Raw genomic sequence first — 25,600 nt, 5'->3', positions numbered from 1 at the left:
CCCCCCCCCCCCCACTCTCACGCTTATGCTCACTCTCACTCTCATTCTCACTCGTAAGGCATCTATGCGGCGGCCGAGTGGGATAACCAATATGATTTCGAAGAGAGGGGAGAGACTATGAGGGGGTAAGTAGGTACTTGGTCATTGTACCTCGCAGCGGAGGGTTGCAAGGGTGGATGGATGGATAGTGGAGCCTTGGGAAAAGCGCAGGCCCCCATTATGCGCTTTTGCACTTAATCAATGGGCGGTCTCTCCCAGCGTAGACCGGAGAAGGAGTACCTAAGAGAGTGGGTCTCTCTTTCCCCCACCACCGGGGCCTGGACCAGATCAGGGGTCTAACGGCAGGTGGCAGATCCCTTATACTGCCTATGTAGGGCGCACGTACAGATATACTAGCATCCAGCAGGAGGTTTATTTAAGACAAGCAAAATAAGAAAAGAAGACCGGAGAGAAAAGGGCATAAGAAAAGACGCCCCATCAAGGGCCTAGTTGTCGGGATACGGGAGGATTGGCATGTAGCTTACGGTGTACTATCGACGGAAGAGGGGACGCATCGGCAGCATCTAGCCAGCATCTACCCTACAGCCCCTCCCCCCTTTCCTTGTCTCTTGGGAGGCGGAACCGAACAGAGCCATGCATATTCACCTCGTGGCTCGTGGCTCGTGGCTCGCGGAGCCGGTTGTACGGATGTGTTGCGTAGACGTATCCGTACATTAGGTTAGTGCATGCATGCATGTAGTTGGTACTTGTACCTCACCGTTGCACGGTACGGCATGCCTCTCCCGTCAGCAATAGCACCACAACTGCAGTCGCAACGGCGGCCGATTTTCCAAGGAGAGGGAAGGAAAAGAAGAGGGAAAAGATGAGGTGATGTTGGACGGATGGATGGAGGCTGAAAAATCATCGAGACATCTCCATCTCCGTCTCCTTCTCTTCCCCATACACTCCAACCACCTCTTTCATCTACGGCTACCTCTCCGCCCCAAAATAGATTGTGCTGCCCGCCGTGCCCTTCCTTGTTTCTCTGCTCAGTCGCTCTGCCTTCTTTTTGTCTAGCTTCTCAAGATACCTAGCCTCTCTTCCCACGCCATTCTGCCCACTCGTACCCCAACCCATTCCGAGTTAGAGCCAACTACGCACCGATCCATTAGCCTCCCAATCCCGTCTGTCCTGGTTCGAAAGGAAGGACTTAAAAAGAGGGTGAAGGGAAAGCCCCCTTCCCCGAGCCGCGGGCCGGTTCTCTGTAATCGAATCATCGAACAGAGTAGACACGCCCGCCCCTGTCTCGCATGGGCAGATGATTTGAATACGCAACAGGCTGTTCCGAAGCCGTCTTAGCCTCGTGGGCTTTTCCTTTCTTTCATCTATGCCGTCCACCCTAACGACGTTCGAAAGAGAGACCCCAAGCCTCGAGACCAGACTCTCCCCCGTCTCAAGTTTTGCTCTTCCCAGCCTCCGCCGTCGCTTCGACTCCTCGTCCTTGACCTTGATCCAGACCGCAAGGTGATAGGAACAAAAGTAAAAATAAACCCATCCCCGGCACCAGAAGCAGCGCCTTCGTTTCTGCTATCTCGACCCGCAACCCTGCGCGCCGGGCCTGTCTGCCCTTCTCATACGTACGCCCTTTATTCCCGTCCCATCATCGACGTCTGCTGCCGCTTTCTTACGCCTCCCCCCCCCCGTCCACCACATATGCGCCCGCGCCCTCGTTCTCGCCCTCGTCACCCAACATAGCTGCCGCCATCGTACGTCGGTCCGTGTGTCTCTCACACTCCATGTCACCAAACGCAGCGTGAACTACGACGAAGATCAAGAAATTCAAAGGAGAAAAAAATAAGGAGAGAAGGGGAGAAGGGGAAACAAAAGAAGAAAAAAAACACCCCCGGTCAATTTCAAGCCTATTCGTAATCCTTCCCTCCACCCCCTAGAGACAGCTTTGGCTGTCACGTTACGCCTGGAACCGGCCAAACACGCAAGCTTCATCACCATATCCCGTCGCTTCAAGTCAGTATTACGTCTCTTTACCGTTCTCACCTGTCGCAGCGCCCCCTCACGGCTCGACGGTCATATCCGTAATCGTATCATCAATGTCCCCTTCTCCTCCCTCCACCATCTTCTGCCTCGTTTCTCTCCTCTGTCTCGGGCCTTCCCGTTGCCTGTGCACCGTTACGTTACCCAGTACATCGCGTCGTCTCGTTTCCTTTTCCTTGGTTCTCTCTTCATTTCATGCTCAGAATTCCGCTTCCCCTTGTGCCGGCCTCACCAGACAACTCTCGGCTCCAGGAACCAACTAGACAGCCCGGAGCCTGCTCTCATGCTTGCCCTGACTGACTGCCGGGTTGTGTCGCCCGCCTAGGCGTGTCTTCCAAGTCCTGTGTACGGAGCACCTACCTACTACTCCCCTCCTGTTCCCAGTCTCACTCCCCAGTACGACTAGGCCCATCTCATCCCCTCCCCTCCCCTCTTCTGCCCTCCTCTGCCCCCCTTGATACCCTTTCTTGCTTGCAGGGCTCCACCGTCTACATGTGTGTACTTCGACCCCTGGAGACCTGTGTACTCTACCTACCTACCTACCTCTCTCTCTCTCTCTCTCTCTCTCTCTCTCTCTCTCTCTCTCTCTCTCTCTCTCGCGCGCTCCATTCGCCCCATTCGCGCCATCCGCTGCCCATGTCCCTGATTCTCTTCTCCTCCACGCCCACACCCTGCCTCACCAAAAACCCGCTTTCTCTTCTCTTTTTTCTCTCTTTTTATCTGAAAAAGCCGCCTTGTCGTTCGCGCTTCCTCTAACCCTCCCTTTCTCATTAGATGGCCGCTGTCTCCAAGACATCCCGACCTTCCGACCACGAGCTACTGTCAACCGAGGCCAGCTCTGAACCTGATCCTCCCTCACACAACACCAACCCCAACCCATCTAGTAGTGCCAACCCGCAATCCACGGCTGCTGCCACCACCACCACCACCACCAATAACACAACCGGCAGCGCTTCTCCTCAACCTGGCACTGCCACTGCCACCACAACCACCACCTCCTCTTCCTCCTGCAACACCAACAGCACTACATCATCACCGACAGATCCCTACCACGCCGCATCCACGGTAAACCGCCCTTATTACCGCTCGCATCACCACTCGCCCTCCTCAACCAGTTCTTTGCACAAGTTGCAACGCTCCGGCGGTCTTTTCGGTTTTGCTGCCGCTGCCATTGACAAGACCCAATCCGCACTTGCTGCGTTTTCCTCGGACCAATCAGTCCGACAGCGCGCCTCCAGTTCCGCATTTGGCAGGGCCTCTCTCACCCCCGACTCTGCTTCGGACTACTCTGCCAGCCTTGGCTCGACAGACAAATACCCGCGCTATACGAGCCCCTCCAACTATTCGTCTTCGAGCAGCAATCTCAACCATCTAGAGGGCAAGCTTCCAAGCCAGGTATCGCTGGTACAGGATATACCCTCTCAACCCTACAGCGAGACCGATCCCAATAGACCTCTCCCCTACCGACAGCCGAGCATAGAGAGCAAAATGCATCAAACTTCCTCGCGGCTTCTCCGCATGACGGACGATGACCGGCCGTTCACCAAGGTCAGTAAACCCGTCAAGTCCACACTGTTCGCCGAACCGAACCTACTTTCGAGACGGTTCCTGTGCCTGCCCCTCGCCCCGACCCCTCCTAGCCACGGCCTGTCGCAGCTCCGCGCCCTGCTCTGCACTGCACCTAGATGGATGGCTAACCCGTATAACTGAACAGGACTTCAAAGACCTTTTCTCAACACTCATCGTCAGCCTCCTGCCCCTATCCGCACACCGTGTGCGGTTAACACGCGTGGAAAACACATTCCTGTCCGAAGATGCGATCAACAACTTGGGCTCCCTCAAGTTCTCCCAATCCAACCGTATGCCCGACCCCAAGGACCCCTCCAGAATAGTGACGACCACGACCACCACAACGTTTTCGATGGCCAAGGACATGGCCCGCTCCATTTGCCAGAAGTTTCTCGAGGCAAGGTTTATCGAGTCCGCCGACGGAAAGTACCAGCAGGTGTACACCATGAAGGGTTCCGTATGGCAATTGACCACCAAGGGCGTTACCGTGCTGGATCGCTTCTGCTCCCGCAATGGTATCCAGCAAAAGTCGATAGCAGAGCTGGTCGGCTCCACGTTGTCGCAACTCGTCATACTAGAGAGGGATAGCCAGACGGACAAGCTCATGACCGACCGCGGCACGATTGAAGTCATCTTCCGGAGGTTCATTGGCACACACGGCCCCAACGTCAAGTCGAGCGTCAGCTCGGCCGACTCGGATTCCCTGAGCGACTACAAAGACGGTCTCACCGGTGTCAAGATGGCTAGCGAGCGCAAGGTGAACGGCAAGACGTACAAGGATACCTTCACAGGCAAGGCCGCCACTGATTGGTTGATGGACTGTTGCACAACCGTAGACAGGCGGGAGACGTACGACATCGCGGCGCTGTTCGTGGAGTACGACTTGATCGAGCCCGTGGTACAAGACCGTGCTCACATGGCACAGTACCCCAGCAACAGCATGTTCCAACCCACCAAGCATGCCATTTACCAACTGACGGCGAAGGGCAAGGATCTGATTAATGGTCTCGGGGCAAGAGGAAGGACGTCGGAGAGCGAGGCTGTCGTACCATCCCGTAGCGCCATCGCGCGGGACTCCAACACCCAGAGGTTGGACAAGATCCTGACCGACGCCGCCCTTCGCCTGCTCTTCAGGGAGAACCTCAGGGAAACGCACTGCGAGGAGAACCTGTCCTTCTACCTGGACGTCGACGACTTTGTCCGAAGTTGCCGGGGGGCGATCAGGGCCGCCCAGAAGAACCCCAACGCGAGCTCGCTGGACGGCATCAAGGAGATCATGGCGCAGGCATACGGGATTTATAACGCATTCCTCGCCCCCGGGTCTCCCTGCGAGTTGAACATTGACCACCAACTCCGCAACAACCTGGCCACCCGAATGACCAAGGCCGTCGGCCAAGATGTGGCCATGATTGAGACTCTGCAAGAGGTCATGTCGCTGTTCGAGGACGCACAAAACGCAGTCTTTAAACTGATGGCGAGCGTACGTGTTTTACCCCTTTGATTGTTGCAGTTGGAATGTTGCGGATCCGTGAGCTAACCCAAATTCTTTTGCAGGACTCGGTCCCCAAATTCCTGAGAAGCCCCAAGTACGAGCACACCCTGAAGAACTACGACTTTGACGCAGTTACGAGCGGCGGCCGCGGCCCAGAGCGTAGCACGAGCCGGTCGAACCCCAAATGAGCAGGGTCGGCATGAAGCAGTTCGAAACAAACAAAATGAGAGACGGCGGACCTCGTACCCAATTCTTGCCGCGCGACACGACGATTACATACCTAAAACAACCTCTTCGGCATAGGTCCGCGCAGTTCAAGTTGGCATACGGCACTTCCCTCGACCCATAATCTTGTGCATAACATGGTGGTCTCTTATTCATTACCAGGCGGCAGGGAGGATCTTTTACTTTCTAACCAGAGGAGAGGGCCCCGCTCAAGCCGATGCTGGTCGCCATCTGGATTCTCCTCTTTTTTTTTTTTCTTTTTTTTTTCTTTTTTGAAAACGAAGGCGTTGGGGATGAATTATTCTTAGAGGGAGACCCGATGAGGCGGCGAAACCCAGCCCGCGGAACACGATCGCATCATCATCACCATCAACCATCATCATCATCATCATCATCATCATCATCATTGCCATCATCATTGCCATCATCACATGCGGACTTGATTTATGTTTCTTCATTTTTCTTCATTTCTTAATTCCCGACATTTGTCTGAATCATCACTGGCTGGCGGGGCGGACGATCATAGAAGAACGGCATGACAGCGCAGGTCTCGACCACGATCCCAGAGACCAGTCAATGGCGAACTGAGAAAGATTTTTGGTAGTTAGGAGGTGGATGGCAATGCTAGCTATCCTACCCGTCGGCATACTGGAAGCGGATGCTCAGCAGGCACCACGACACGAAGGACTGATCTTAGCTTTGAGAGGGACAAGATGGGGGTAGGACAAACAGGGAGAGGAGAGCGGTTGTGGAGCGGCCTGACTCACTTGTACATATATCAGAGCTCCCGAACCCTAGCGTGGGGAAGGGGGAGACGCTCGACCTTCTAACTTAAACCCTGAATGAGAGGAAAACAGATGAAAGTGGCATCATGCCTTTGCCAGTGCCGGGAATGCCATTATGATGAAGTGCGAATAAGTCTCGAGCTTTGGAAGGGGCAGCAGCCGGCGAGGTGACCCTTGTTTTACTTGACTGCTCTTGCCACATGCTTGTGGTGGCTGCCGCCTGGAATGCACCCAATTACCGGCAACTGCTGGATGCATTCTTGGCCAACCCCGGCGGTTCACAACAAACACGGGCCCGGAAGGCCCTACGCTGGCATGTCTGGCCGCGAAGCCGGGGTATCATTGGATGTCGACGTCTTGATGGGCAAAAGGAAAACATCCTGATCCGAGAATGTCCTTAGACTGACAGGCCTTTCCAATGTCTTTTTTTTCTTTTTCTTTGTTTGCGCATGTACTATGCTGCTACGCATCTCGTCCTCTGGCATTCAAGCCCCTGGGATCTATCCGTGCCTGTGGTGTCGATGGATCGATAGTTGTTGATATGAGGTGGGCTGGTAATGACGGCAGGTGAACATAAAGAGAGACCTCCGGATCGCCTTCTCGTTGACGTCGCCTTTTCCTTTTCGCTCATCACACACACACGCACACATACACATCCCTCTTCTTACACTCACAGGACTAAAACCATTTCGTTTGTTTGGAAAGGGTCTCTCCCCCTCGTTTTGCTTTTTTGCATCTCACCAGAGTCACTCACTTATAAACCACGACATTCGTAAACCGAACATCGCAGAGCGCAACACCCGTTTCCTTTGGTCGAAATATATTTAACCTACTACTACTACTATCACTGGTTACTCTCGACTCTCGAATCTCGGAAAAGGAAAACATAACCCTCGGCTCACCCGGACAACTCCCGACACCCTCGTGACTCCCGCTCAAAAATCTCATCTCGACACAGAATCGATCATCCGGCCATTCGTTGACAACCTGGCAGGCATAAAAAACAAAGCAACAGAAAATACATTGCGCACCATGCAGACACGTTCCGTCCTCGCAACCATGGGCCTCGTCGCCACCGCCGCAGCTGCCGCCGCCGCAGGCACCGGCACCGCCCCGGTCGCTGTCCTACCCTCCTCTGGCGTCTACCCCCCGGGCTACAACGGAACGGGCATCTACACCGTCACCACGGTGTGGGACAGCGTGTCGACGTACTGCCCGGAGCCGACGACGTTGTGCTTCAACGACGTCACCTACACCATCGACAAGCCGACCACCCTCATCATCTCGGACTGCCCCTGCACGCAGACCTATGTGAGCCTCTCCCTTCCGCCCGTCTCATCCTCTCAGATGTTCCCCCCGTGATGCTATCCGGGCCCCGTCGTTGATGACGGGGCTGTAAGACCCTACCGATGGAGACGCAAGAGGAAGATGGACACACGCGAAGAAGCAACCCTACTAACGTGCCCGACCTCAATAGACCACTCAATACACAGGCGGCCAAATGTACACAAGCTACGCCATGCCCAAACCACCCGCCCAGACCGCCGGTCCTGGAGTCCCCGTAGCCCCGGGTGCCACGCCCACGGCTTCCGGCCAGAACCCCGGCGGCAACGTGGCCGTCGTCGTCACCGCTGGCGCCGAGAAGCGCGTCGCCTCCGTCATCGCACTGGTCGCTGGCGTCGTTGCCGCCTTCGCCCTGTAAAGCGAGCCCCTCTTTTTCAATATGAACGCCCGGAGCTTTCGTTCAGACCAGTGAAAAGCCCTCCCTCCCCTCCGACTCGGATGGAGTCGGCCGGTATCTCCGTCCTGGCCTTGGCCTCCGGTCTTCCGTGTTGACGGGGAGAGACTCACAGAGAAGCGAGGAAGGAAGAGGGGGCCGGGGAATCCGGGGGAGGGAGAGCGAGGGTGAAGTGAAGCCAGACCTGTCTGCTGCGCCTTCTGCATCCTTTAGCTCCGCCTTTCCTATCCCCAGGCCCCCCGTCTCTCTTCTCTCGCTTCTTCAATCGTCATCTCTTCCTATGCGCGGGTCCGGTATCCCTCGGTCTCGGGGTTGCCTGTGCCAACGACCTCCCCTTCCCATGGGTGAGGGGGGTTTACTGAGAACGACAAAGCTTCGGGAAGGGGTCATGAACTTACCGCAGCATCAACATTTGTGTAATTTTTGTTCTGCTTCAGTTTTTCAGTAGTTCTTTTTATGACGGTTTCCCTGCGCACATGACCATCACCGTCATTTTTAATGCCCTGTTTATGCCTAACGCCCCACACGCCCAGAGGCGAGACCATCGACGACGTCTGTCCGATAGAGAGAGAGGAGTGGAAGGGAGGAGAGATCGCGAGGGACGAGACGGGACGGGATGAGAGAGAGCGAGAGAGAGAGAGCAACAGAGTGCCAGAGAACTATCGCGGTTTTCGCTGGAACCCGGGTGAAAGACTGGGGGAAGGGCGATTCCGCTCACAGTGGATGAGGGGATGAAATCTCTTTTGTCAAGAAACCTTGCCTTGCCGCACTTGATTTATCTGGGTGGTTACCACCCTTTTTTCTCGTTCCTTCTTTTTCTGTTTTCTGCTTGTGTTTCGTGGTGGTGGGGGGGGGGGGGGAAAGAAACAACGGAGGGGGGAGAGAAACCAGGTATCGTTATCATCACAAACATTGTTATCCTCTTGCAATATCACTATCCCTTCAGTACCGTCGTCGCTCTTCACACTTTCATTATTCCGATCCAGGATGGCTCCTATTGCCATATCACCACCTGTATCCTCCTTCGTCTTCTTCTAGCTTCTAATAGACTTATCCCGTTTGGTGGGTGTGTGCGTGTGTGTGTCACACGAAAAAAAAGCTTCCGAGTCCCCCCTCCCTTCACTCCGCCAAAGTGCCATCCGTCCCTAGCCCCCCCCCCCCCCCCTCTTTCGTAGTGTGCCAAGGCTAAGGCTGCCGGAGTGTTACAAGCCGACGCCACGTCGAGCTCTAGGTCTGGATCTCTAACACCGGTATCTCAGCAACGACTGCAAGGTCCCCTTTCCTAGGGCGATATGCGTCGGGCCGAGGGCCGAGGGGGCTGGGGTACCAACTCCGAGACAATGGGGGGGGCGGGAAAGGGGGGGCCGCCGCCACAAGGTCGATAACCTATTCACAAGCCGCGCCTCCCGGGTGGAATCGATCCTACATGTTTCGCCTCACGTCGTCTGCGTGCCTCGCCCGGAGGGGGGGGGGGCACCCACCGCCGGCACGCAAAGGTTACCTGCCGCTTCTGGAAAGTGGAAAGGCTGCGCCGCAGAGGCGCATACATACGTGTCCCGCCTGCGTGTTGCCGGATGTGTGACAGATGAGGAAGGAAAACCGCCGTCTCAAAAGGCCATTATCGTGAAAAACGCTTGATTGTATTGCAAGATCTGGGGTATCTACATTTTTTCCATTTCATCCCCCCCCTCCCCCTTCTGACCATAACACATTGGCACCAGGCCCAGGCACCGAGCGCCATGGAATACATATTTTACGCAGGGACGGAAAAAGAGAGAGAGAGAGAGAGAGAGAGGCAGAGGGAGAGCCCGGCTCAATCCAGCTCGGCGACAAACGGCCCCTGCCGAGTCCCGCCACTGTTGCCGTTGTTGCTACCACCACTCTGCGATCTAGACTCTGGCCGTGGGGGCCCTCGAGATGAAGCCGAGTTTGCGGAGGCGTGGCGGATCCGTAAGGGTTCAGGGTAGGCGGCGCTCGTGTCGTCGTCACCGGCTGCGCCGGGCGCAGACTGGGAATGCGAGGACCTGTACGGCAGGAAGGTCTTTTGGCTGGCCAAGGAGTCGGTACAGGACTGGCGGGGCGACGTATCTGATGCGCTGTTCGCAGAATCGGGGCGAGAGGGGGGATACTGGCTGCTATGCGGCTGTTGCGCGGGGGCGGCGGACGCCTGGCGGACCTTGGACGTGATACGGTCGACCAGCTGGCCGTGGCTCTTCTTGAGCGTCTTCTTGACGAAGGAGCTAGTGAAGACGTTGCAGCGCATGTCGACGTCCTCGCGGATGTATAGGCCGGTCTGAGGGGCGCCAAGGCCAAGCTCGACGGGCTCGATGGGCTCGCCGGGAAGGCAACCGGCGACGGTCCACTTGTCGCGGATCTCGAGGCCCAGCGGGGCATAGCAGTGGGTCTGCAGGCCGGTGGGCAGGTTGTGGAAGCAGCATGTGTAGGTGACGTTGCCGGTGACCATGCCGCCGGGTAGATAGGATATCTCATCTGTGAGAGAGTACCAGACGCAGGCGTGCTCCTCGGGTGGTGCGTGTGCGGGGGCGGGTATGACGTGGCGCTCCCTGATGAGGGGGTTCAGGTCAATCATCTCGAGGTGGTTGTGGAGGAAGCTGAGGACGGCCTCACGGGTGACACCGGCTGGAAGGGGGGTGATAGTGGTGAAGGTTGAGCGTTTCGACATGGCCGATGCGTGATGGGGGAGGGGTGTGGGTAGTTGTGAACCATGCGATGTGCGAGACGCGGGCTAGGAGCGACTGGTTGGTTGCGTGCGTAGCTGTGAGGTGGGTTTAAGGTTGTCAAGGTTTAAGTCGTCGAGAGGACAGTCGGCGCTCTGATTTAAAGTTGGGACGGGACGAGACTCCGAACAGATATGGGATGATAAACCGGGGGGGGGCTCGGAAAGAGAGTCCTTAGGAAGGGGGTTTGTGATTGTTACAACGTGGTGTCGATCATCGAAGAGATCTGCTACACGTAACTGGGAAAAAATAAGATAAGAGGGGGTTCGGGAAGAGAAGGGAGGGGGAAAGAAAGAACAAGGCAAAAGGAAAAAGGCGCAGGCTGTGCGAGCAATCAAGAGTCGATGATGGTGGTGTCTTGCTGTGTTTTCGGCTGGCTATACCGACTGGACATGCAGCATACAGACGAAGACGGAGGGCAGGAAGACGAAGGCGCAAATGCTTCCTTCCGTAGGCACGGGTGAGATACAGGCAGCAGGGCGTAGCGCGCTGGTAGTGAGAGCATGCAGCGAGCACGGTTAGGTCGGATAAGCCCGCTGGGAGGAGGAACAAGCCGGGTGGAAGGTGACGCAATGGATTTTTCCTGTTTAATCGCGACGGGATTAAAGGAGGAAGGACGGCCGAGAGACAGCGGGAGGGAGGAGCGGGAAGCCGCCTAGTAGTAGTAGTACCCGTATCCTAGCAGTGGTACCCTCATAGTTACTACGTATGAGCGAGAAAGAGAGTAAGAAAATGGAAAAGCTAGGTTAGTTTAGCATGGGAACTGGTCCCGAGAAACACGAGCGGCGGCCGCCGCCATTGCATTGCACAAAACTGTTGCTGCTGCTGCTGCTGCTGCTGCTGCTACTGGCAGTCGCTGCGTCGGCGGCCGTACTTGTCGTCGCATGTCGGCTCGGATGTTGCGACCAAGATGCAAGCCAGCCCAGCCCAGGGCTGTTTTCATTGGCTGTTGACTTGAGCTAGGTCCCGAACTCGGCCAGACATGTTTTAGTTTTCAGTGCAGGGTTAGGCAACTCGGTGCCATCCCATCCTCCCATCCATACTCACGAGGCAAGCAGATGAAGGTAAAAACAGACGAGACAGGAAAGCCACGATGGGCCAGCCCAGGTCAGTCAGTCAGTCAGTCAGTGATGGTACCGGTTGTACCTTGCCTTGATCACGCCACTGAGGTGTATACCCTTACAAGGCCAGGATCCTCGTTTGTGCGGAATCAAGGCTGCAACGTGGCGGCCGCCGCCGAACTGATGGGGAGGGGACCTCCCTTGACTGTACCCGATGCTGGGACTCGTTCGCCATTGGGTCGATCGCCCACGCCCACACCCCCGCGATCAAACTAAAGTTCCCGAACTGCAGGGTCTGCTCTGCTGCTGCTGCTGCCCCCCGCGGTTGTTCCTATGCCGGTATATTTGTCATGTCCGGGGTACCGGATAGGCCGGAGATCCGAACACGCTTGCTTGTCCCCGACGCCTCTCGATCTCTCATCTGTCGAGCTGCGTAAGCATCCAGAGTTTGGGCATGATGCTGAACTACCCATATTGTGGTTATCCGACTCTGTGCGACCTTAAGAGGGCCCACCTTGGATACGTACCTCAGTAATTGCTGACAGTGTCCCAATGATGCGGTGTGTCGGCCCTCATCCCCACCCGGACCCCCCTCCGATCCATAACCACCGCCATGTTGACCCGGGTCTGCGCGCCGGCAGGGCCTTTGAAGCATGTGCCCCCCCACGAGGACGACTTGCTTGCGAGCGGCCGCCACGATAATCCGCACACCGTCAAGGCTCGTGTTCTCTCCTATGTCGGCGGCCGCCAACCCTCGGACCTCTCACCTGGCCCCCCGTCCCCAGTCCATGCGAGCGGGCCAGAAGAGAGGGAAATAGAGAGAATTTAGAAGATCAACGGTTTCAAGACCAGAATGCATTCCCCCCCTTCCTTTGGGCGCTCCATCGGAAATCTTCCTGGGCATCGGTCACCGAGTTCCAGCCGAAAGGATCGCAGCCCAACCTGTACGTGTGTGTATATCTGCCGGGAGGGTGCCGAGCAGCCTGAAGAAGTGTTGTGACATGACATCGATTTCCAGGGTTCCTCTGCATAGAGTGCTGACAATTACATCTTGGAGGACTCTGTTGGGACCCGAACTGGCTTCGGCACTAAAACCAGGCTTTTTTTGTTTTTTCTCTCTCAGAAATCGGTCAACGTCTAAGTCGAGAGAGAGAGTAAGCAGCCTGAGCAGCCTGCATGGGTAGGTACCTATATACCAAGGTGCACGACTTCCGCATTGGGCGATGGCAACGAAGCCGCGTCGCGCCTCATCAGCGGCGCCCCGTCGCTCGCTTCTCCATCGTTTTGCCAGCCACGCCCCACAAGACTCACATACAAGACACAAGACTTTTTTTTGTGGTACAAGACTCGAATAGTTAGTATTTAGGTCACCAAGAGTGCTCTACCCCCCCCCCCCCCCCCCCTATTCATTATCGCATGTAAGCCCGCGACAATAAGTCCCCACATGTAGTAGTAGTAGTAGTAGTAGTAGTAGTAGTAGTAGTAGTAGTAGTAGTAGTAGTAGTAGTAGTAGTAGTAGTAGTAGTAGTAGTAGTAGTAGCCTCTTGTAGCTGATACATGACACGGTGGGGGAGTGATGGCTGCCCTACCAATGGCATCAAGTCATATCTGGGCCTGTTCACAATCCCAGAGTCTATTTTCGTCTGTGTGTGGCGTCTACAGCTTTGTCGAAGCGCGGCATAATCCGATGCCATGCTGCTTCAAATCTCCTTACACCACCTCGCCAGCACATTGTTCAGTTTCACCCCGGCAGGTATCTCCTCGAGCGCCATGTCGACCTTCCACATCTTGCCCTCTAGCCCGCCGTACCCTGACGCCCGGCCTGTGCCAAGCCCAGCCGGTACCAGCAGCCCCAACGCCACGAGACGCTCCCACGCCAGCCCCGCGACTCCACGGCCCCAAACCCGCACACCGCCGCCTAGCGCCAGCATGCCCGAGCTTGCAGACTGCACACGCTGCCGGCCCATCAGCGACCCGTACTCGTCGTACGCCATCGCGAAATTGACCGTGTCCGTGTGCGCCACGATGTCGAGCCGCGCCGCCGCGATGAGCAGACCCAAGTCCAGCTCCGAGAGCGACGGCAGGATGTGCAGCTTGGAGTTTGGCGGCGTGAGGGAGATGACGGGGCCGGTCTGCGGCGGGATGACAAGTTCCAAGGAATCCGCGGACATGGATGATAGCGGAATAATGCATTCTGCCAGGAAGTCCGAGGCAGATTTTGAAGTTGCGTAGTGATACTGTAGGAGATTCTGGAACGGCTTCTCCTTGTATAGGCTCTGCAGCCGAGTCAGTCGAGGGTCTGTCCAAAGATCGTCGGGCACCTACCTCGATCATTGCCTTCCAGTTGGCATGGAAAGCTTCGTGCCCAGCAACACTCACGTCGATGCCCTCGGCCTCCATATCCTCATCGTCCACGACCAGGCCTTGCCTGCACACTTTCCAGTACGCCGGCAAGCTCTTCGGGAGCGACAGGTAAACGTAGCGGTGGCTAAATCGACTCTTGACACGCTTCTCAAGCATCTCCGCTACATCCATGCGGGTCGTGCAGCCCAGCACTACGATGGGGGCCTTCCGCGCCTGCGCAATGTCGAACAAGTTATAGAGCAGGGTCTGGCGGGGATGCGCAGCAAACATGTCAAACTCGTCAATGACAAAGACGACAGCCTGCGACGTCACGCCCTCTTCCGCCTGGGCCATTTCTGAAGGGTGTGAGAGAAGTGCGAGCAGCGAGGCCATGGTGTCGGCGTAATTTGACTGCGAGCGGTGGTGGTTAGCGTTGCCCGCATCAACAGGTCCCTGGGAGACACTCACCCGGGCATTGGCCTCGTCCTCGGCATCCATCTCCTTGCCCAACTGCCGCCAGATCTCCTTGAGGGCCAGCTTGTCGTCTGTATGTATGAATCCGTTCAACCTCACCACATGAAACTCGCTCTTGTGTTGAAGAGACATGTCGTCGATGATACTCTCAACAAGCTGTTACGCGTTAGCCTCAGTCTCGTTCCTGGCGGTCTTGCAACATACTGTAGTCTTGCCACAGCCCCTGGCGCCAATGATGAGCATCGAGTTCCCTTCTCCCGATAATACCGTCTGCTCGACTAGTTGATGTGCTTTCTCCATGGCATCGTCCTGGTCAACCAGCTTGATTCGTCTGCGCCCAGTACAACGATCCAGTAGCACCCTTCTCAGTTTGCTCAAGTGCTGCTGGAAGTTGGGTATCTTGACCGCCTCGTCCGCAGCCGCCGCTCGCGATTGTTTTTGGTCAACGCACTCGTTGCAGTACCACTCACCACGGGGAACTTTAGGAACTTTGTAGCACTTTTGGTGGTAGGCCTTATCGCAGCCATCGCAGAACATAATCCGGTTTCCAGCCTTGGAGTCCGGTTTTGAGCATATCAAGCAGACGTCCTCGTCATCGTCTTCGTCTGACTTCTCCGCAGCCGCATGTTCCTCTTCTTGTGACTCGGTTTCCTCCGCCGTCGGCCCTTCCTCCATCATCTTTGCAAGCGCTTTTCGTGGCTTGAAGGGTTTTGTCGCTGTTGTTTTCGTACTCGCAAGCTTCTGCGGTGACTTCCCACCTCTACCAGATTTGGTCGCAGACTTAATTGGAAGATCTTCGAAGAAGACTTCCTCTGTATCCCGAGCATCGGACGAGTCAAAGGCGACGCTCTTGCTTCTCCTTGGCGTACCGTCCCGCTTGGACGGGGTCAAGATGCCTTTCAGGGGCATAGAGATGATACGATCCGTTTTCGTGGTGGCCTTTTTCGATTCCAGGGCATCCTGTGCTGCTGTAGACGACTTTGCGCGGGACGTTGGTGTGGCTGAACGACTTGCCAGTTTCTCTTCCTGCACTTCGAGTACTTTCGCGGTTGGGATCCTACGTCTTCCACTTGACCGCACCTGCGAGGACTCCTCTATCGTGGCAACCTCTCTGTTACGGTCGACCGTCATCTTTGTTCCCTGCTTTCGAGACGTGCGCTGTTTGACCATGCTGCCTGTATCAGCCTCGCTCGCCCTGCTATTGACCGCACCAACGCTCTTCCTCTTGGTAGGACTCGTCTTGAGCGAATTCGCCTCCTTCGGACTCGGGTGCAACTCATCATCGGAGCCAGGTATCTCGTAAATATCATCTTCTTTTTTACGACGGGGCGGGATTGGGACTTTGCCAGTCGGTCGGTCGATGCTCCTGACATTTCGGATCCGTTGTGGCGGGTTGTCTTCAGGGGAGTCCGGTACGTCATAAGCCGAGGCGGGAGACGACCCTATCTTGCGCGCAGTCTTCTTGACGGTCGATGAGGCAGCTCCGGGTGTGGTTTTGGGTGTCGTCGGGGACGATGCGAGAGGATTGCCATTGGCGTCCAGCCTTCGCCTTTTGAACGACCATGGAATCGCGGGTTCTTGAGCTACGGGTGTAGCTCGAGTGCGCTTGCGGCTTTCGGTACTGCCGTCAGCGCCCATCTTCGAAGCCAACTGCGGGAAAGGGAGTCCGAAGCCAGTGGCTTCCGGGAGAAGACAAGTATGCTGTCGCTTGTACTTCTCAGGCAAGACAGGTGAGTAGTCAGTCTGGTAGCTCGAGTAGGTCACTTTGGAATTTTAGAGTTGCAGGGGTCCAACGCGTTAACTGAAGTTGAGCGCGCCATACCCTCCCCCCTTGGTTGGCATGGCCCAAGCGCGCAATCTGGTTGCCTTGCCGACGAGCGTAATACACTCTCCACCTTAGACACGATCCCGGCCTCGGTAGGGGCACACTTCACTTCCCCACAAGTCTCGTCAACCACAAGCACCAGAAGAGGGCTCTCCAGGGTGCTGATATCAGCTTGAAGCTCACGAGGTGGGCAAAGTATGGAGTATCATGCTGCTCAAGAATCCATGCGTTTTTGCTATCCTGCTCAAAATTATTGCGGCCATGACTTATGCCTTTATGCTGCCTAACGCCCGTAATAGAAAAAAACAACTCCTTCACTCCAGTGTGGGCTCTCTACAAGTGTCTGCGAGGCTTTCCTTAAACCTCCTTAGTGGCCCTTCAACCTTATCTACTGATATCCTCATGAGCACGTTCGCATGTGTATCCGACACAGCTGTCAACCAACCGCAGAAAAGTAACAACGCCGGACCTAAGGCGATTCTCAAATCAAGTCCTTGCTCATCTCGTAAGACCAGCCACCTTCTCTGCGCAGCTTATCGCGAGCTGCAAGATCCTTTCTGATCTCGTCTTCTGTCAGACGATCAGATCCACTCCAGTTGGCGCTCGACGTCCGCGCGCGGAACTTGTGCCACCTCTCCTTGTTGCTAAACACCTCCTCCATGTGGAGGGCACGCGGGGGTCCGAAAATCGATTCGGGATTCAAAGTCTCCTGTCGCACGAGCGCACTTCTCAACTGGGGAGAATCGGCCCAGGGCGCCACGCCGATGTGAGCGTCCCCATCGTCCTCGTCTTCGTCCGTGTCAATTTCGGGCAGTTCGATCTTCTCACCGTCCTGGAAACGAGGCGACGATCTTGTGGCTTTGGCAGTGGACTTGGTGCTCGCAGTACCCATGGGTCGTGCCGGTGTCTTGTGCGCGGGGCCAGCGGGGTTAGGGTTGGGGGCAAATGGGATGTGCCCTTGGGCAAACTGGTTCATATCCACTTGTTTGGTCGACTTGGTTGTGCTGTGATGTTGAGCGGTAACGGTAGACTTGAACAAGTCCCTGGATGCACTCGGTGGTGCGTTGGTGTAGCCGAACATTGACTTAGTGGGCATGTCCTGATGCTTCGTGTTAGTGAATGCAACAAGTGGCCCATCCACTACGCGACGTACCTTCTTGAAGCCAACTGATGGCGGGCGAACAGGAGGTCCCTTGATGTTGGGAGGCTGAATATCCATATCAAGCTCATCAGCAAAGTCGTCGCTCGTGCGACGACGTTTGGAATCATTGGACTGGTAGGACGGAACGTTGCGGGGAGCAGGGTTGCGCGAGCCCGTTTCCTCCCTGCCGTCCTGCGGAAGGGGCCTCTTGGAGCCAGACTTGGAGGCATTCGAGAGAATGGCGTTGACCGGTCGGTCCTCTTGAGAACGATGGGCAGCAGAGTTCATACGAGAAGGGGGACGAGGAGGCTGGGTATCGCCGCGTTGGCCCGCAGTGTAGTCGGGAGGACCATTCGGCTGGGATCGCACAGCAGGGGGCGGTGCTCGCGTCTGCTTGGCACGCTCGATAGCGGCCTGCCTTTGTGCGTTCTTCTTCGCCTCAGCTTGCTCCCTTTCCCTCTCTCTCTGCCTCTCCGCTTCTTGTCGCCTCTGCACTTCCTGCTTGCGCTCCTCCTCCTGAATAGCAGCACGCTTGCGTTCAAGTTCGACTTTGGCGTCCTTCTTTCTTTGCGCTTCGCGCTCCTCTTGTTCCTTCCGCTTAGCGGCGAGTTCAAGCGCTTTGGGGCGGCCGGTGGAGGAAACAGAGCTCTTCAAGCTGGCCAGGGACTGTTTGCTATGCGAGCCTGGCTGGCTGGTCTTGGACTTGACCGACGAGCCCAGTGTGTCTTGGAGGCCGGAGGACAGAGTACTGGTTGAGGGGTGGTACTGCGAGTGTTGCGAGCCGGTGTTAACGCGAATGACGGTAGGCGCTTGCTTGACCTTGCTAGGTGCCTCCTTTGTGGGTTTCATCGGGCGGCGGAGCTCTCTGGGTCTTGTCGTCTGGCTCGGGCCAACAGAGCGAGGGGCCGACGGCGGCGGCATCGGAGTCGGCGCTTCCGTCATTTCCACGTCCGGCTTCTCTGACTGGGAAGCCTGCGGCGCTGAAGCGTCGACCTCGCCCTGGTTCTTGGCCTTGCGCGGGCTGGTTCTAGTGGGCTTAAGCGCCTCCTTTGGCGCCGGTGTCCGAGCGGGCCTCTCCGCCTCCTTGCCCTGCTCCATTTCGGGCTCCATCTCCTTTTGTGCTGCAATCATCTTCTCCATGGCAGCAATCCTCTCTTGCTCTTTGCTGAAAGTTCGAGCCTTTTCACGTTCCTCTGCGCGGGCCTTGTCTAGCTTGCTCATCTGGTCGGCCATCAATTTGGCTTCTTTTTCCTTGCGCTTGTCCTCCTTTTCCTTCTCGACAGAAGCCCTTGTTCGTCTTGCGACAGGTTTTTCAGGGCTTCCCGCACTACTAAGTGTTTGTGCATCAGCTGCAAGGCGCTTAGAAAGATCGGGGTACAACGGCTCAGCCGGGGCTGGCTGGGGTGCGATGGACTCTGTAGATGGGCCAGAGTGATGGCCAAATCGAGCACTGGAAGGTGAAATGATTGACGATTTGCCCTCGGCGCTGATTGCCGCGCTGCTGGCAAGAAGGCCCTTGGAACTCTTCAGAATAGAAGACAGCTTGTTCTTCACTTGTTTCAGCGGGCTGTCACGGAAGCCTCGCGTAGGCGATTGAGGAGTCTCCGGGTGTCCGTCTTCTAGCACTGCTGAGAGCGGGTTGGAAACAGAGACGTGTTTCTTGGCAGGAGACAAGTCTTCAGCCATAACATCCTGCGATAGATCTGGCAAGATGGATACAGAAGCAGATTTCCCGTGACCAAAGACACTGGTAGTGCGCTCAGGAATCACAGGGGCACGCTTCGGTGAGCCCGACCGACCTGGCGATTTTCGCTGTTTAGGCGAACCAAAATCAAGGGCGCTGACGGTGTCAGAGCCGTTGATCCCTTCCATGACGTCTGCAGTATGACTCTTAAGCAAATGCGGTCGTGGGCTAGACTTCGGCGCGTCCTTTGCAGGAACGGGTGGGGCAATCCAGTCGTCCTCTTCCTCGTCCTCGTCCTCCTCGTCTTCAGGGAATGCTCCAGGGGTTGGCGGCGCGGCTGACTTTTTCATTGGCGATGCTTTCTTTGACTCCATTACAGGTTGAGGCGCACTGGCCTGGGTAAGCTGCTGGGCAACCGCAGAGCTTGGGACCGATTTCGAGGGTCTGCTTGCGTTTGGCTGGGACTTGCCGAGCAGGTTGATCTGATCCTGTAGTCTTTGAGTGTATGTTTTGTTGTGGTTTGAGGCATAGCTGTCGCCGTGCTTTGTCGCCTCGGTTGAGTCGTCGACATTCATTTCGTCGTCGTTGCCTTCCTCGTCATCTGAAGCTCCTAGTACCTCGACATTGTTTCCCAAGCTCTTGCCTTCAGTATGTCTGCTGTAGTAACTCTGACGGTTATTGTCCAAGTGACTGGTTCTGGAAACGCGAGCCCCGATGCTCTTATTCCTCAGGGGCTCTCTGGCGGGAAGTGAAGCGAAGTTGAGACTGCTCTTCCTAACTGGTCGGATCGGACTAGACTCATCGGATCGTGTATCGTCATCCATGTGGACATCCACATCGTCATCTTGCGAATCAGCACCGGATGTGGGTTCGGGCGCGGGCGACCGAGAACCCGTGAGCGAGGAAGGCGACGGAGACGCCTGTTTGGCCGGAGATCGCTTTGCAGGCGAATTCTTTGCAGGGGACGCGATCTTCGCAAAACGAGTTTCAGGAGATGTAACTGGGGACGGGGGAGTTTCCGCACGCTCCGGCGAGCTGTGAGGTGCTGATGAGGCTTCTGGGACCGGTGTTGGAGCCTCTTCAGTTGCGTCTCTCATCACTCTCGTCGTCTGCTCTTCTTTAGCAGTCTGGAAGGTGACTTCAGGTGATCGCATAGCCGTTGTCGCGGTCGCGCTCTGAGGCCCGTTTTGCTCAGCTGTTTCGTCGAATGCGACGTGACCGGTACGTCCTGTCTTAGGGGGGCTGGACCGTGGCTCTCCGATTTCCGTCTCCTCCTCGATGAGGTCCACGTCCATATCGTCGTCGTTGACATCGTCTACGTTGTCGACATCCTGGCTACCGTAGTATCCGGAATCAGCTAGGGCAACAGGCTGCTTCGAAACCGGTCTGGGCGAGGGGGCAGCTTTGTGCGGCGAGATATTTCTGTTGATCAAAGGAGACGATGTCGATTGTGCAGGGTTGACCTTGGGAGTAATACGAGCAAGCTGTTGTGTGAAGGCATTCGTCGCGCCATTCGGCGTTGAAGAGAACACATCTGACAATGGCTATACACTGTTAGTGAAAGACCAGTGTGCAATGGGTTTGGGCGTCTTACGACACGAGCCTCGCCGTTGTCGACCTTTCGGGCTGTTCGCGGCGTCTTGCTGCGAAGTTTTCCAGGAGTCTTGAAAATCTCGGCAACGTTGCTGTTCACTCGGTTAGCCATCGACTCAGAGCTGGTGGTAAGGATGGACATGCATCTCGTTCTCGTTGAAGATCCCAGCCATGTGCTCATTAAGCCAGTCGAATTCGTTCCGTGCAGCGAATGAGAATTCCTCGGCCTCGGCCTGGACTATGCTCAGAGCCGTTGTCCTTTCTTCGTTAATCCACGACGCGGAGCCGGGAGGCACACGCGTTCTTCGCATCGCCGCCATCCTGAGGGGTAAGTCGCGACGCGCGCAAAAGAGTCGCTTTGAGGGTGAAGGCAAATACTAGCTGGTCATCGAGGTCGAAAGGATGGTCGAAGATGTGGTAGGGTGATTGCTTGAGAAGAAGAGGAGGTTAGTAAAAAGTGGGAAGCACACGCTGTATGGATGTGTGGTGATGTTGACGGGCTTGGGTTTGAATTGCGTTGCGAACCGATTGTTTTGGTCGAGTCCGCATTGGGCTTAGCGCATCGGAGGCTCTTATGGGGCTGCCCTAGCTGGGGCAATGACAGTCGCGCCCGTGGTCAAATCGCTATTGATTGCCACCGATAAGGGCGTTATCGGGTCGGGAAGGCGGGAGACCCCCTACCTACCTCAGGAGCCAAGAAGGGGGGGTGATGAAGTGGAAACGCGATCGACCGAAAGTAAACAAAAAGTCCTTGACACCCACAACAGTCCTCAGCAACACCATCGTCAACCACTAACTACTGCAGCATGAGGGTCATAGAAGTCATTATAGACGTATGCGATCCGATTTTTCTGCAAATTTTCTTTTGCTAACTGATTGCAGGGCTTCAAGTCGTATGCCGTGCGAACGGTGATTTCGGGATGGTAAACAAACATCACTTCGGCCGAGAGGGGGGTGGCAGCTCACACAATACAGGGACGAAAGTTTCAACTCGATCACTGGTCTCAACGGTTCCGGAAAGTCCAACATTCTGGACGCCATCTGCTTTGTTTTGGGCATCACCAACATGACAACAGTTCGAGCGCAAAATCTCCAGGTATGCAAGCCTCGTGGGCTGAACCTTTGGCTGATGCTGTTGTGGTGGACTTTGAAGCTGATGCTACTCCCAACAGGACCTCATCTACAAGCGCGGCCAGGCCGGTGTCACGAAGGCAAGCGTTACGATTGTTTTTGACAACAGAGACAAGAAGAAGTCGCCCATCGGCTTCGAAGAGTATGCGACCATAAGTGTGACTCGACAAATCGTCCTCGGCGGTACGTCCAAGTACCTCATCAATGGACACCGTGCGCAGCAACAAACGGTACAAAACCTCTTCCAGTCCGTCCAGCTCAACATCAACAACCCCAACTTCCTCATCATGCAAGGTCGAATCACGAAAGTCCTGAACATGAAGCCTGTCGAGATTCTGGCCATGATCGAGGAAGCTGCAGGAACACGCATGTTCGAGGATAGGAGAGACAAGGCGTTGAAGACGATGGCCAAGAAGGAGATGAAACTCCAGGAGATCACAGAACTGCTTCGGGACGAGATCGAGCCCAAGCTCGAGAAGCTCCGGACAGAGAAGCGCGCTTTCCTCGACTTCCAACAAACACAAAACGACCTCGAGCGCCTCACAAGGGTCGTGGTGGCGCACGATTATGTGCGCTGCCAAGAGAAACTGGAGCAGTCTGCGGCAGACCTGGAGGGCAAGAAGCAACGGCGCAAAGATCTCGAGGAGTCTGCGGCACGGTTGAAGAGCGAAATTTCCCATCTCGAGGAGGACGTCAAACGAGTCCGCGCACAACGCGACAAGGAGTTGAAGAAGGGCGGAAAGGCGCAAGCTCTTGAGGACGCAGTGAAGAAGCATTCCAACGAGCTTGTCAGACTCGCTACCGTCATGGATTTGAAGAAGTCAAGCATGGCCGAAGAAAAAGAAAAGAAGACAACCGTGGAGAAGAACGTATCCGAATTGGAGGCGACACTGCAAGAAAAGACACAAGCTTTTGAAGAAATAAAAGCTAGGTTCGACGCTGCCAAGGACGATCTGGAGAAGCAAAGTCAAGAAGCCGAATCCAAGGAGGAACTTTTGCAAACACTGCAGACGGGTGTCGCTTCCAAGGACGGCCAAGAGAGCGGTTACCAAGGCCAACTTCAAGACGCCAGGAACCGTGCGACAGCTGCCGTCACCGAGCAGGAGCAGGCGAAGATGAAGATTGCCCATCTCGAGAAGCGCATCAAGGAAGAAGAGCCGCGTGCCAAGAAGGCGAAAGAACAAAATGCCGGTCTTCTGAAGGAGCTTGAAGGCCTAAAGTCGCAAGCCCAGAAGCTCGAGAAAGAGCTGGGTAGACTGGGCTTTGAGCCCGGTCAGGAAGAGCAGCTGTACCAGAAGCAATCGTCTTTGCAGCAGCAAATCCGAGGCCTTCGCCAGGAGGCGGATGGGCTTAAGCGCAAGGTTGCCAACATTGACTTTAACTACGCGGACCCGACCCCCAATTTTGATCGGTCCAAGGTCAAAGGTTTGGTTGCTCAGCTGTTCACTTTGGACAAGGAGAACACTCAAGCGGGCACCGCCCTCGAGATCTGCGCCGGTGGCCGTCTCTACAACGTTGTGGTTGATACCGAAGTCACTGGCACCCAGCTGCTTCAGGGGGGGAGGCTCCGCAAGCGTGTCACCATTATTCCCTTGAACAAGATCGCAGCTTTCAAGGCCTCGGCTCAGACCATCGCCACAGCGCAGAGAATCGCCCCGGGCAAGGTCAACCTGGCACTGTCCCTCGTTGGTTACGACCATGAGGTATCTGCAGCCATGGAGTACGTCTTTGGCAACACTCTCATCTGCGCCGATGCGGACACGGCGAAGAAAGTCACCTTTGACCCCAACGTGAGGATGAGGAGTATCACCCTGGAAGGCGATGCTTATGACCCTTCTGGTACTCTGTCTGGTGGAAGCTCTCCTAACTCCAGTGGCGTGCTTGTCACCCTGCAGAAGCTCAATGACATCACACGCCAACTCAAGGAGGCTGAGGCTTCTCTGCACCAACTTCAGCTCACCATCGCGAGTGAAAAGTCTAAGCTCGACCACGCACGCAAGATCAAGCAGGAGCTCGACCTGAAGAGCCACGAGATCAAGCTTGCCCAGGAGCAAATCAGCGGCAACTCGTCGTCGTCCATCATTCAAGAGGTGGAAAACATGAAGGAGACTATTGCCCAGCTCAAGACCGACACGGCGGCAGCAAAAAAGAGGCACGCGGAAGCCACAGCTGACGTAAAACGGATTGAGAAAGACATGAAGGACTTCGACAATAACAAGGACGCAAAGCTTGTCGAGCTTCAGAAATCCTTGGACAAGCTGCGAGCCGGCCTCACAAAGAACTCTGCCTCGGTCAAGGTTCTGCAAAAGGAGGTGCAAGGCGCACAGCTTGACTCGGAACAAGTCGCAGCCGACCTGTCTGCGGCCCGCGAGCAGTTGCAAGAAGTCGAGGTGGCCATCAAGGCTCAGCAGCAGGACATCGAAGACCTTGTCAAGCAGCAGAGCAGTCTCCAAGACACGCTCGATGGTGTCCAGGCCGAGCTAGACGACGAACGCGCCAAGCTGCATGGGTTCGACGACGAACTCCACGCACTTGAGGAAGCCACTCGATCTAAGAATGCTCGCATCGCCGAGGAGAGCCTCGAAATGCAGAAACTCGGTCACCAAGTTGAGCGGTTCCACAAGGAACAGCAGTCGGCTGTCCAGACAGTGGCCCATATGGAGAAGGAGCACGATTGGATTGCCGACGAGAAGGAGAACTTTGGCCGTACAGGCACGCCGTACGACTTCAAGGGCCAGAACATTGGCGAGTGCAAGTCGACGCTCCGCAACTTGACGGACCGCTTCCAGGGCATGAAGAAAAAGATCAACCCCAAGGTCATGAACATGATTGAGAGCGTCGAGAAGAAGGAGGTGTCGCTCAAGCACATGATGAAGACAGTCATCCGCGACAAGCGTAAGATCGAAGAGACCATCATAAGCTTGGATGACTACAAGAAGAAGGCCTTACAAGAGACGTGGGAGAAGGTCAACGGCGACTTTGGCCAGATCTTCAACGAGCTTTTGCCCGGCAGTTTCGCCAAGCTTGATCCTCCCGAAGGCAAGACTATTAGCGAAGGTCTTGAAGTCAAGGTCTCACTGGGCAAGGTTTGGAAGCAAAGTTTGACTGAGCTCTCTGGTGGGCAGAGGTAAGGAACTACTACACCCCTTCAAATGTCGGATTGGATAACTAACACAAGTGGCCCAGATCCCTCATCGCACTCTCCCTCATCATGGCTCTCCTGCAGTTCAAGCCAGCGCCGATGTACATTCTCGACGAGGTCGACGCCGCCTTGGACTTGTCACACACGCAAAACATTGGTCGCCTGATCAAGACGCGCTTCAAGGGCTCGCAGTTCATCGTTGTGTCCCTGAAAGATGGCATGTTCCAGAACGCCAACCGTATCTTCCGGACACGCTTCAGCGAGGGAACCAGTATGGTTCAAGCGTTAACACCCGCTGATCTGAAGTAAACATGTTTGGTTTGCGGGCTTGATATAGCGGTGGTGTCTTGGTCTCGTGAAACCGAGGCGTCATTCCGGAATACGACATGATGATGACGATAATGGGATTCTTCCTTTTCTGCTTATCATTAAGCGTCTTTTTCTTAGGCTGTACATGGAAAGGCGGGAGGCATCCGACGAGGGTCGTTTGTGTTGGATACCACTGAAACGAACTGTTTATGGTCGTTTTGTTTCTGCGACGGGTTCGGATGGGTTCTCCAGTGAAGGAACCGGAACTTTGGGAGTAAAGGCATGATATTTAATGGAGGCTCAAGTGTGATAATGATGA

The 25,600-nt window shown here is 55.7% G+C and overlaps 6 protein-coding genes across 6 annotated transcripts; 3 read left to right on the top strand and 3 right to left on the bottom strand.

Annotated features, from left to right (window-relative positions):
* The first annotated feature begins 2,606 nt into the window (after positions 1 to 2,606).
* LY79DRAFT_541446 (domain found in Dishevelled) lies at positions 2,607 to 5,653 on the top strand. The gene is made up of 3 exons (XM_060556932.1): positions 2,607 to 3,579; positions 3,746 to 5,080; positions 5,155 to 5,653. Exons 1-3 carry the CDS (start codon positions 2,806 to 2,808, stop codon positions 5,278 to 5,280), a joined length of 2,235 nt encoding a protein of 744 aa, XP_060418160.1. The 5' UTR covers positions 2,607 to 2,805; the 3' UTR covers positions 5,281 to 5,653.
* Positions 5,654 to 7,161: 1,508 nt separating this feature from the next.
* LY79DRAFT_576669 (uncharacterized protein) lies at positions 7,162 to 7,804 on the top strand (the record flags this gene model as incomplete). Its single annotated transcript, XM_060559814.1, has 2 exons — positions 7,162 to 7,413; positions 7,580 to 7,804. 2 exons carry the CDS (start codon positions 7,162 to 7,164, stop codon positions 7,802 to 7,804), a joined length of 477 nt encoding a protein of 158 aa, XP_060418159.1.
* Positions 7,805 to 9,653: 1,849 nt separating this feature from the next.
* On the bottom strand, positions 9,654 to 10,523 carry LY79DRAFT_507937 (uncharacterized protein; the record flags this gene model as incomplete). Its single annotated transcript, XM_060553874.1, has 1 exon — positions 9,654 to 10,523. The coding sequence occupies one exon, from the start codon at positions 10,521 to 10,523 to the stop codon at positions 9,654 to 9,656; it is 870 nt and encodes a 289-aa protein (XP_060418158.1).
* Positions 10,524 to 13,099: 2,576 nt separating this feature from the next.
* LY79DRAFT_600010 (PHD-finger domain-containing protein) lies at positions 13,100 to 16,244 on the bottom strand. The gene is made up of 4 exons (XM_060561828.1): positions 14,661 to 16,244; positions 14,451 to 14,612; positions 13,965 to 14,393; positions 13,100 to 13,915 (listed from the first exon to the last, which is right to left on the bottom strand). Exons 1-4 carry the CDS (start codon positions 16,092 to 16,094, stop codon positions 13,340 to 13,342), a joined length of 2,601 nt encoding a protein of 866 aa, XP_060418157.1. The 5' UTR covers positions 16,095 to 16,244; the 3' UTR covers positions 13,100 to 13,339.
* A 249-nt stretch (positions 16,245 to 16,493) lies between these two features.
* Positions 16,494 to 21,185, bottom strand: LY79DRAFT_625125 (inner centromere protein). Its single transcript, XM_060562092.1, has 4 exons — positions 20,844 to 21,185; positions 20,701 to 20,791; positions 17,435 to 20,650; positions 16,494 to 17,380 (listed from the first exon to the last, which is right to left on the bottom strand). Exons 1-4 carry the CDS (start codon positions 21,017 to 21,019, stop codon positions 16,763 to 16,765), a joined length of 4,101 nt encoding a protein of 1,366 aa, XP_060418156.1. The 5' UTR covers positions 21,020 to 21,185; the 3' UTR covers positions 16,494 to 16,762.
* A 209-nt stretch (positions 21,186 to 21,394) lies between these two features.
* LY79DRAFT_600004 (RecF/RecN/SMC N terminal domain-containing protein) lies at positions 21,395 to 25,599 on the top strand. Its single transcript, XM_060561827.1, has 5 exons — positions 21,395 to 21,532; positions 21,582 to 21,622; positions 21,675 to 21,795; positions 21,872 to 24,957; positions 25,017 to 25,599. Exons 1-5 carry the CDS (start codon positions 21,506 to 21,508, stop codon positions 25,279 to 25,281), a joined length of 3,540 nt encoding a protein of 1,179 aa, XP_060418155.1. The 5' UTR covers positions 21,395 to 21,505; the 3' UTR covers positions 25,282 to 25,599.
* Position 25,600: the final 1 nt, after the last annotated feature.

Source organism: Colletotrichum navitas (assembly GCF_030913465.1).
Source record: "Colletotrichum navitas strain CBS 125086 chromosome Unknown LY79scaffold_8, whole genome shotgun sequence".
NCBI classification, from domain to species: domain Eukaryota; kingdom Fungi; phylum Ascomycota; class Sordariomycetes; order Glomerellales; family Glomerellaceae; genus Colletotrichum; species Colletotrichum navitas.
Note: the sequence above shows the minus strand (reverse complement) of the source record. Positions and strands in the feature narration are given on the sequence as shown.

What these genes read in the sequence shown, in the direction of transcription:
- LY79DRAFT_541446 (XM_060556932.1), top strand. Translation starts at nt 2,806, where the DNA reads ATGGCCGCTGTCTCCAAGACATCCCGACCTTCCGACCACGAGCTACTG. An exon ending in ATGACCGGCCGTTCACCAAG is followed by an intron (nt 3,580 to 3,745) that starts GTCAGTAAACCC and finishes ATAACTGAACAG; the next exon opens with GACTTCAAAGACCTTTTCTC. An exon ending in TCTTTAAACTGATGGCGAGC is followed by an intron (nt 5,081 to 5,154) that starts GTACGTGTTTTA and finishes ATTCTTTTGCAG; the next exon opens with GACTCGGTCCCCAAATTCCT.
- LY79DRAFT_600004 (XM_060561827.1), top strand. Translation starts at nt 21,506, where the DNA reads ATGAGGGTCATAGAAGTCATTATAGAC. An exon ending in TCATAGAAGTCATTATAGAC is followed by an intron (nt 21,533 to 21,581) that starts GTATGCGATCCG and finishes AACTGATTGCAG; the next exon opens with GGCTTCAAGTCGTATGCCGT. An exon ending in GAGCTCTCTGGTGGGCAGAG is followed by an intron (nt 24,958 to 25,016) that starts GTAAGGAACTAC and finishes CAAGTGGCCCAG; the next exon opens with ATCCCTCATCGCACTCTCCC.
- LY79DRAFT_625125 (XM_060562092.1), bottom strand. Translation starts at nt 21,019, where the DNA reads ATGGCGGCGATGCGAAGAACGCGTGTGCCTCCCGGCTCCGCGTCGTGG. An exon ending in ATCTTCAACGAGAACGAGAT is followed by an intron (nt 20,792 to 20,843) that starts GCATGTCCATCC and finishes CCGAGTGAACAG; the next exon opens with CAACGTTGCCGAGATTTTCA. An exon ending in ACAACGGCGAGGCTCGTGTC is followed by an intron (nt 20,651 to 20,700) that starts GTAAGACGCCCA and finishes AACAGTGTATAG; the next exon opens with CCATTGTCAGATGTGTTCTC.
- LY79DRAFT_600010 (XM_060561828.1), bottom strand. Translation starts at nt 16,094, where the DNA reads ATGGGCGCTGACGGCAGTACCGAAAGCCGCAAGCGCACTCGAGCTACA. An exon ending in GGGGCTGTGGCAAGACTACA is followed by an intron (nt 14,613 to 14,660) that starts GTATGTTGCAAG and finishes AACGCGTAACAG; the next exon opens with CTTGTTGAGAGTATCATCGA. An exon ending in ACTGGAAGGCAATGATCGAG is followed by an intron (nt 13,916 to 13,964) that starts GTAGGTGCCCGA and finishes ACTCGGCTGCAG; the next exon opens with AGCCTATACAAGGAGAAGCC.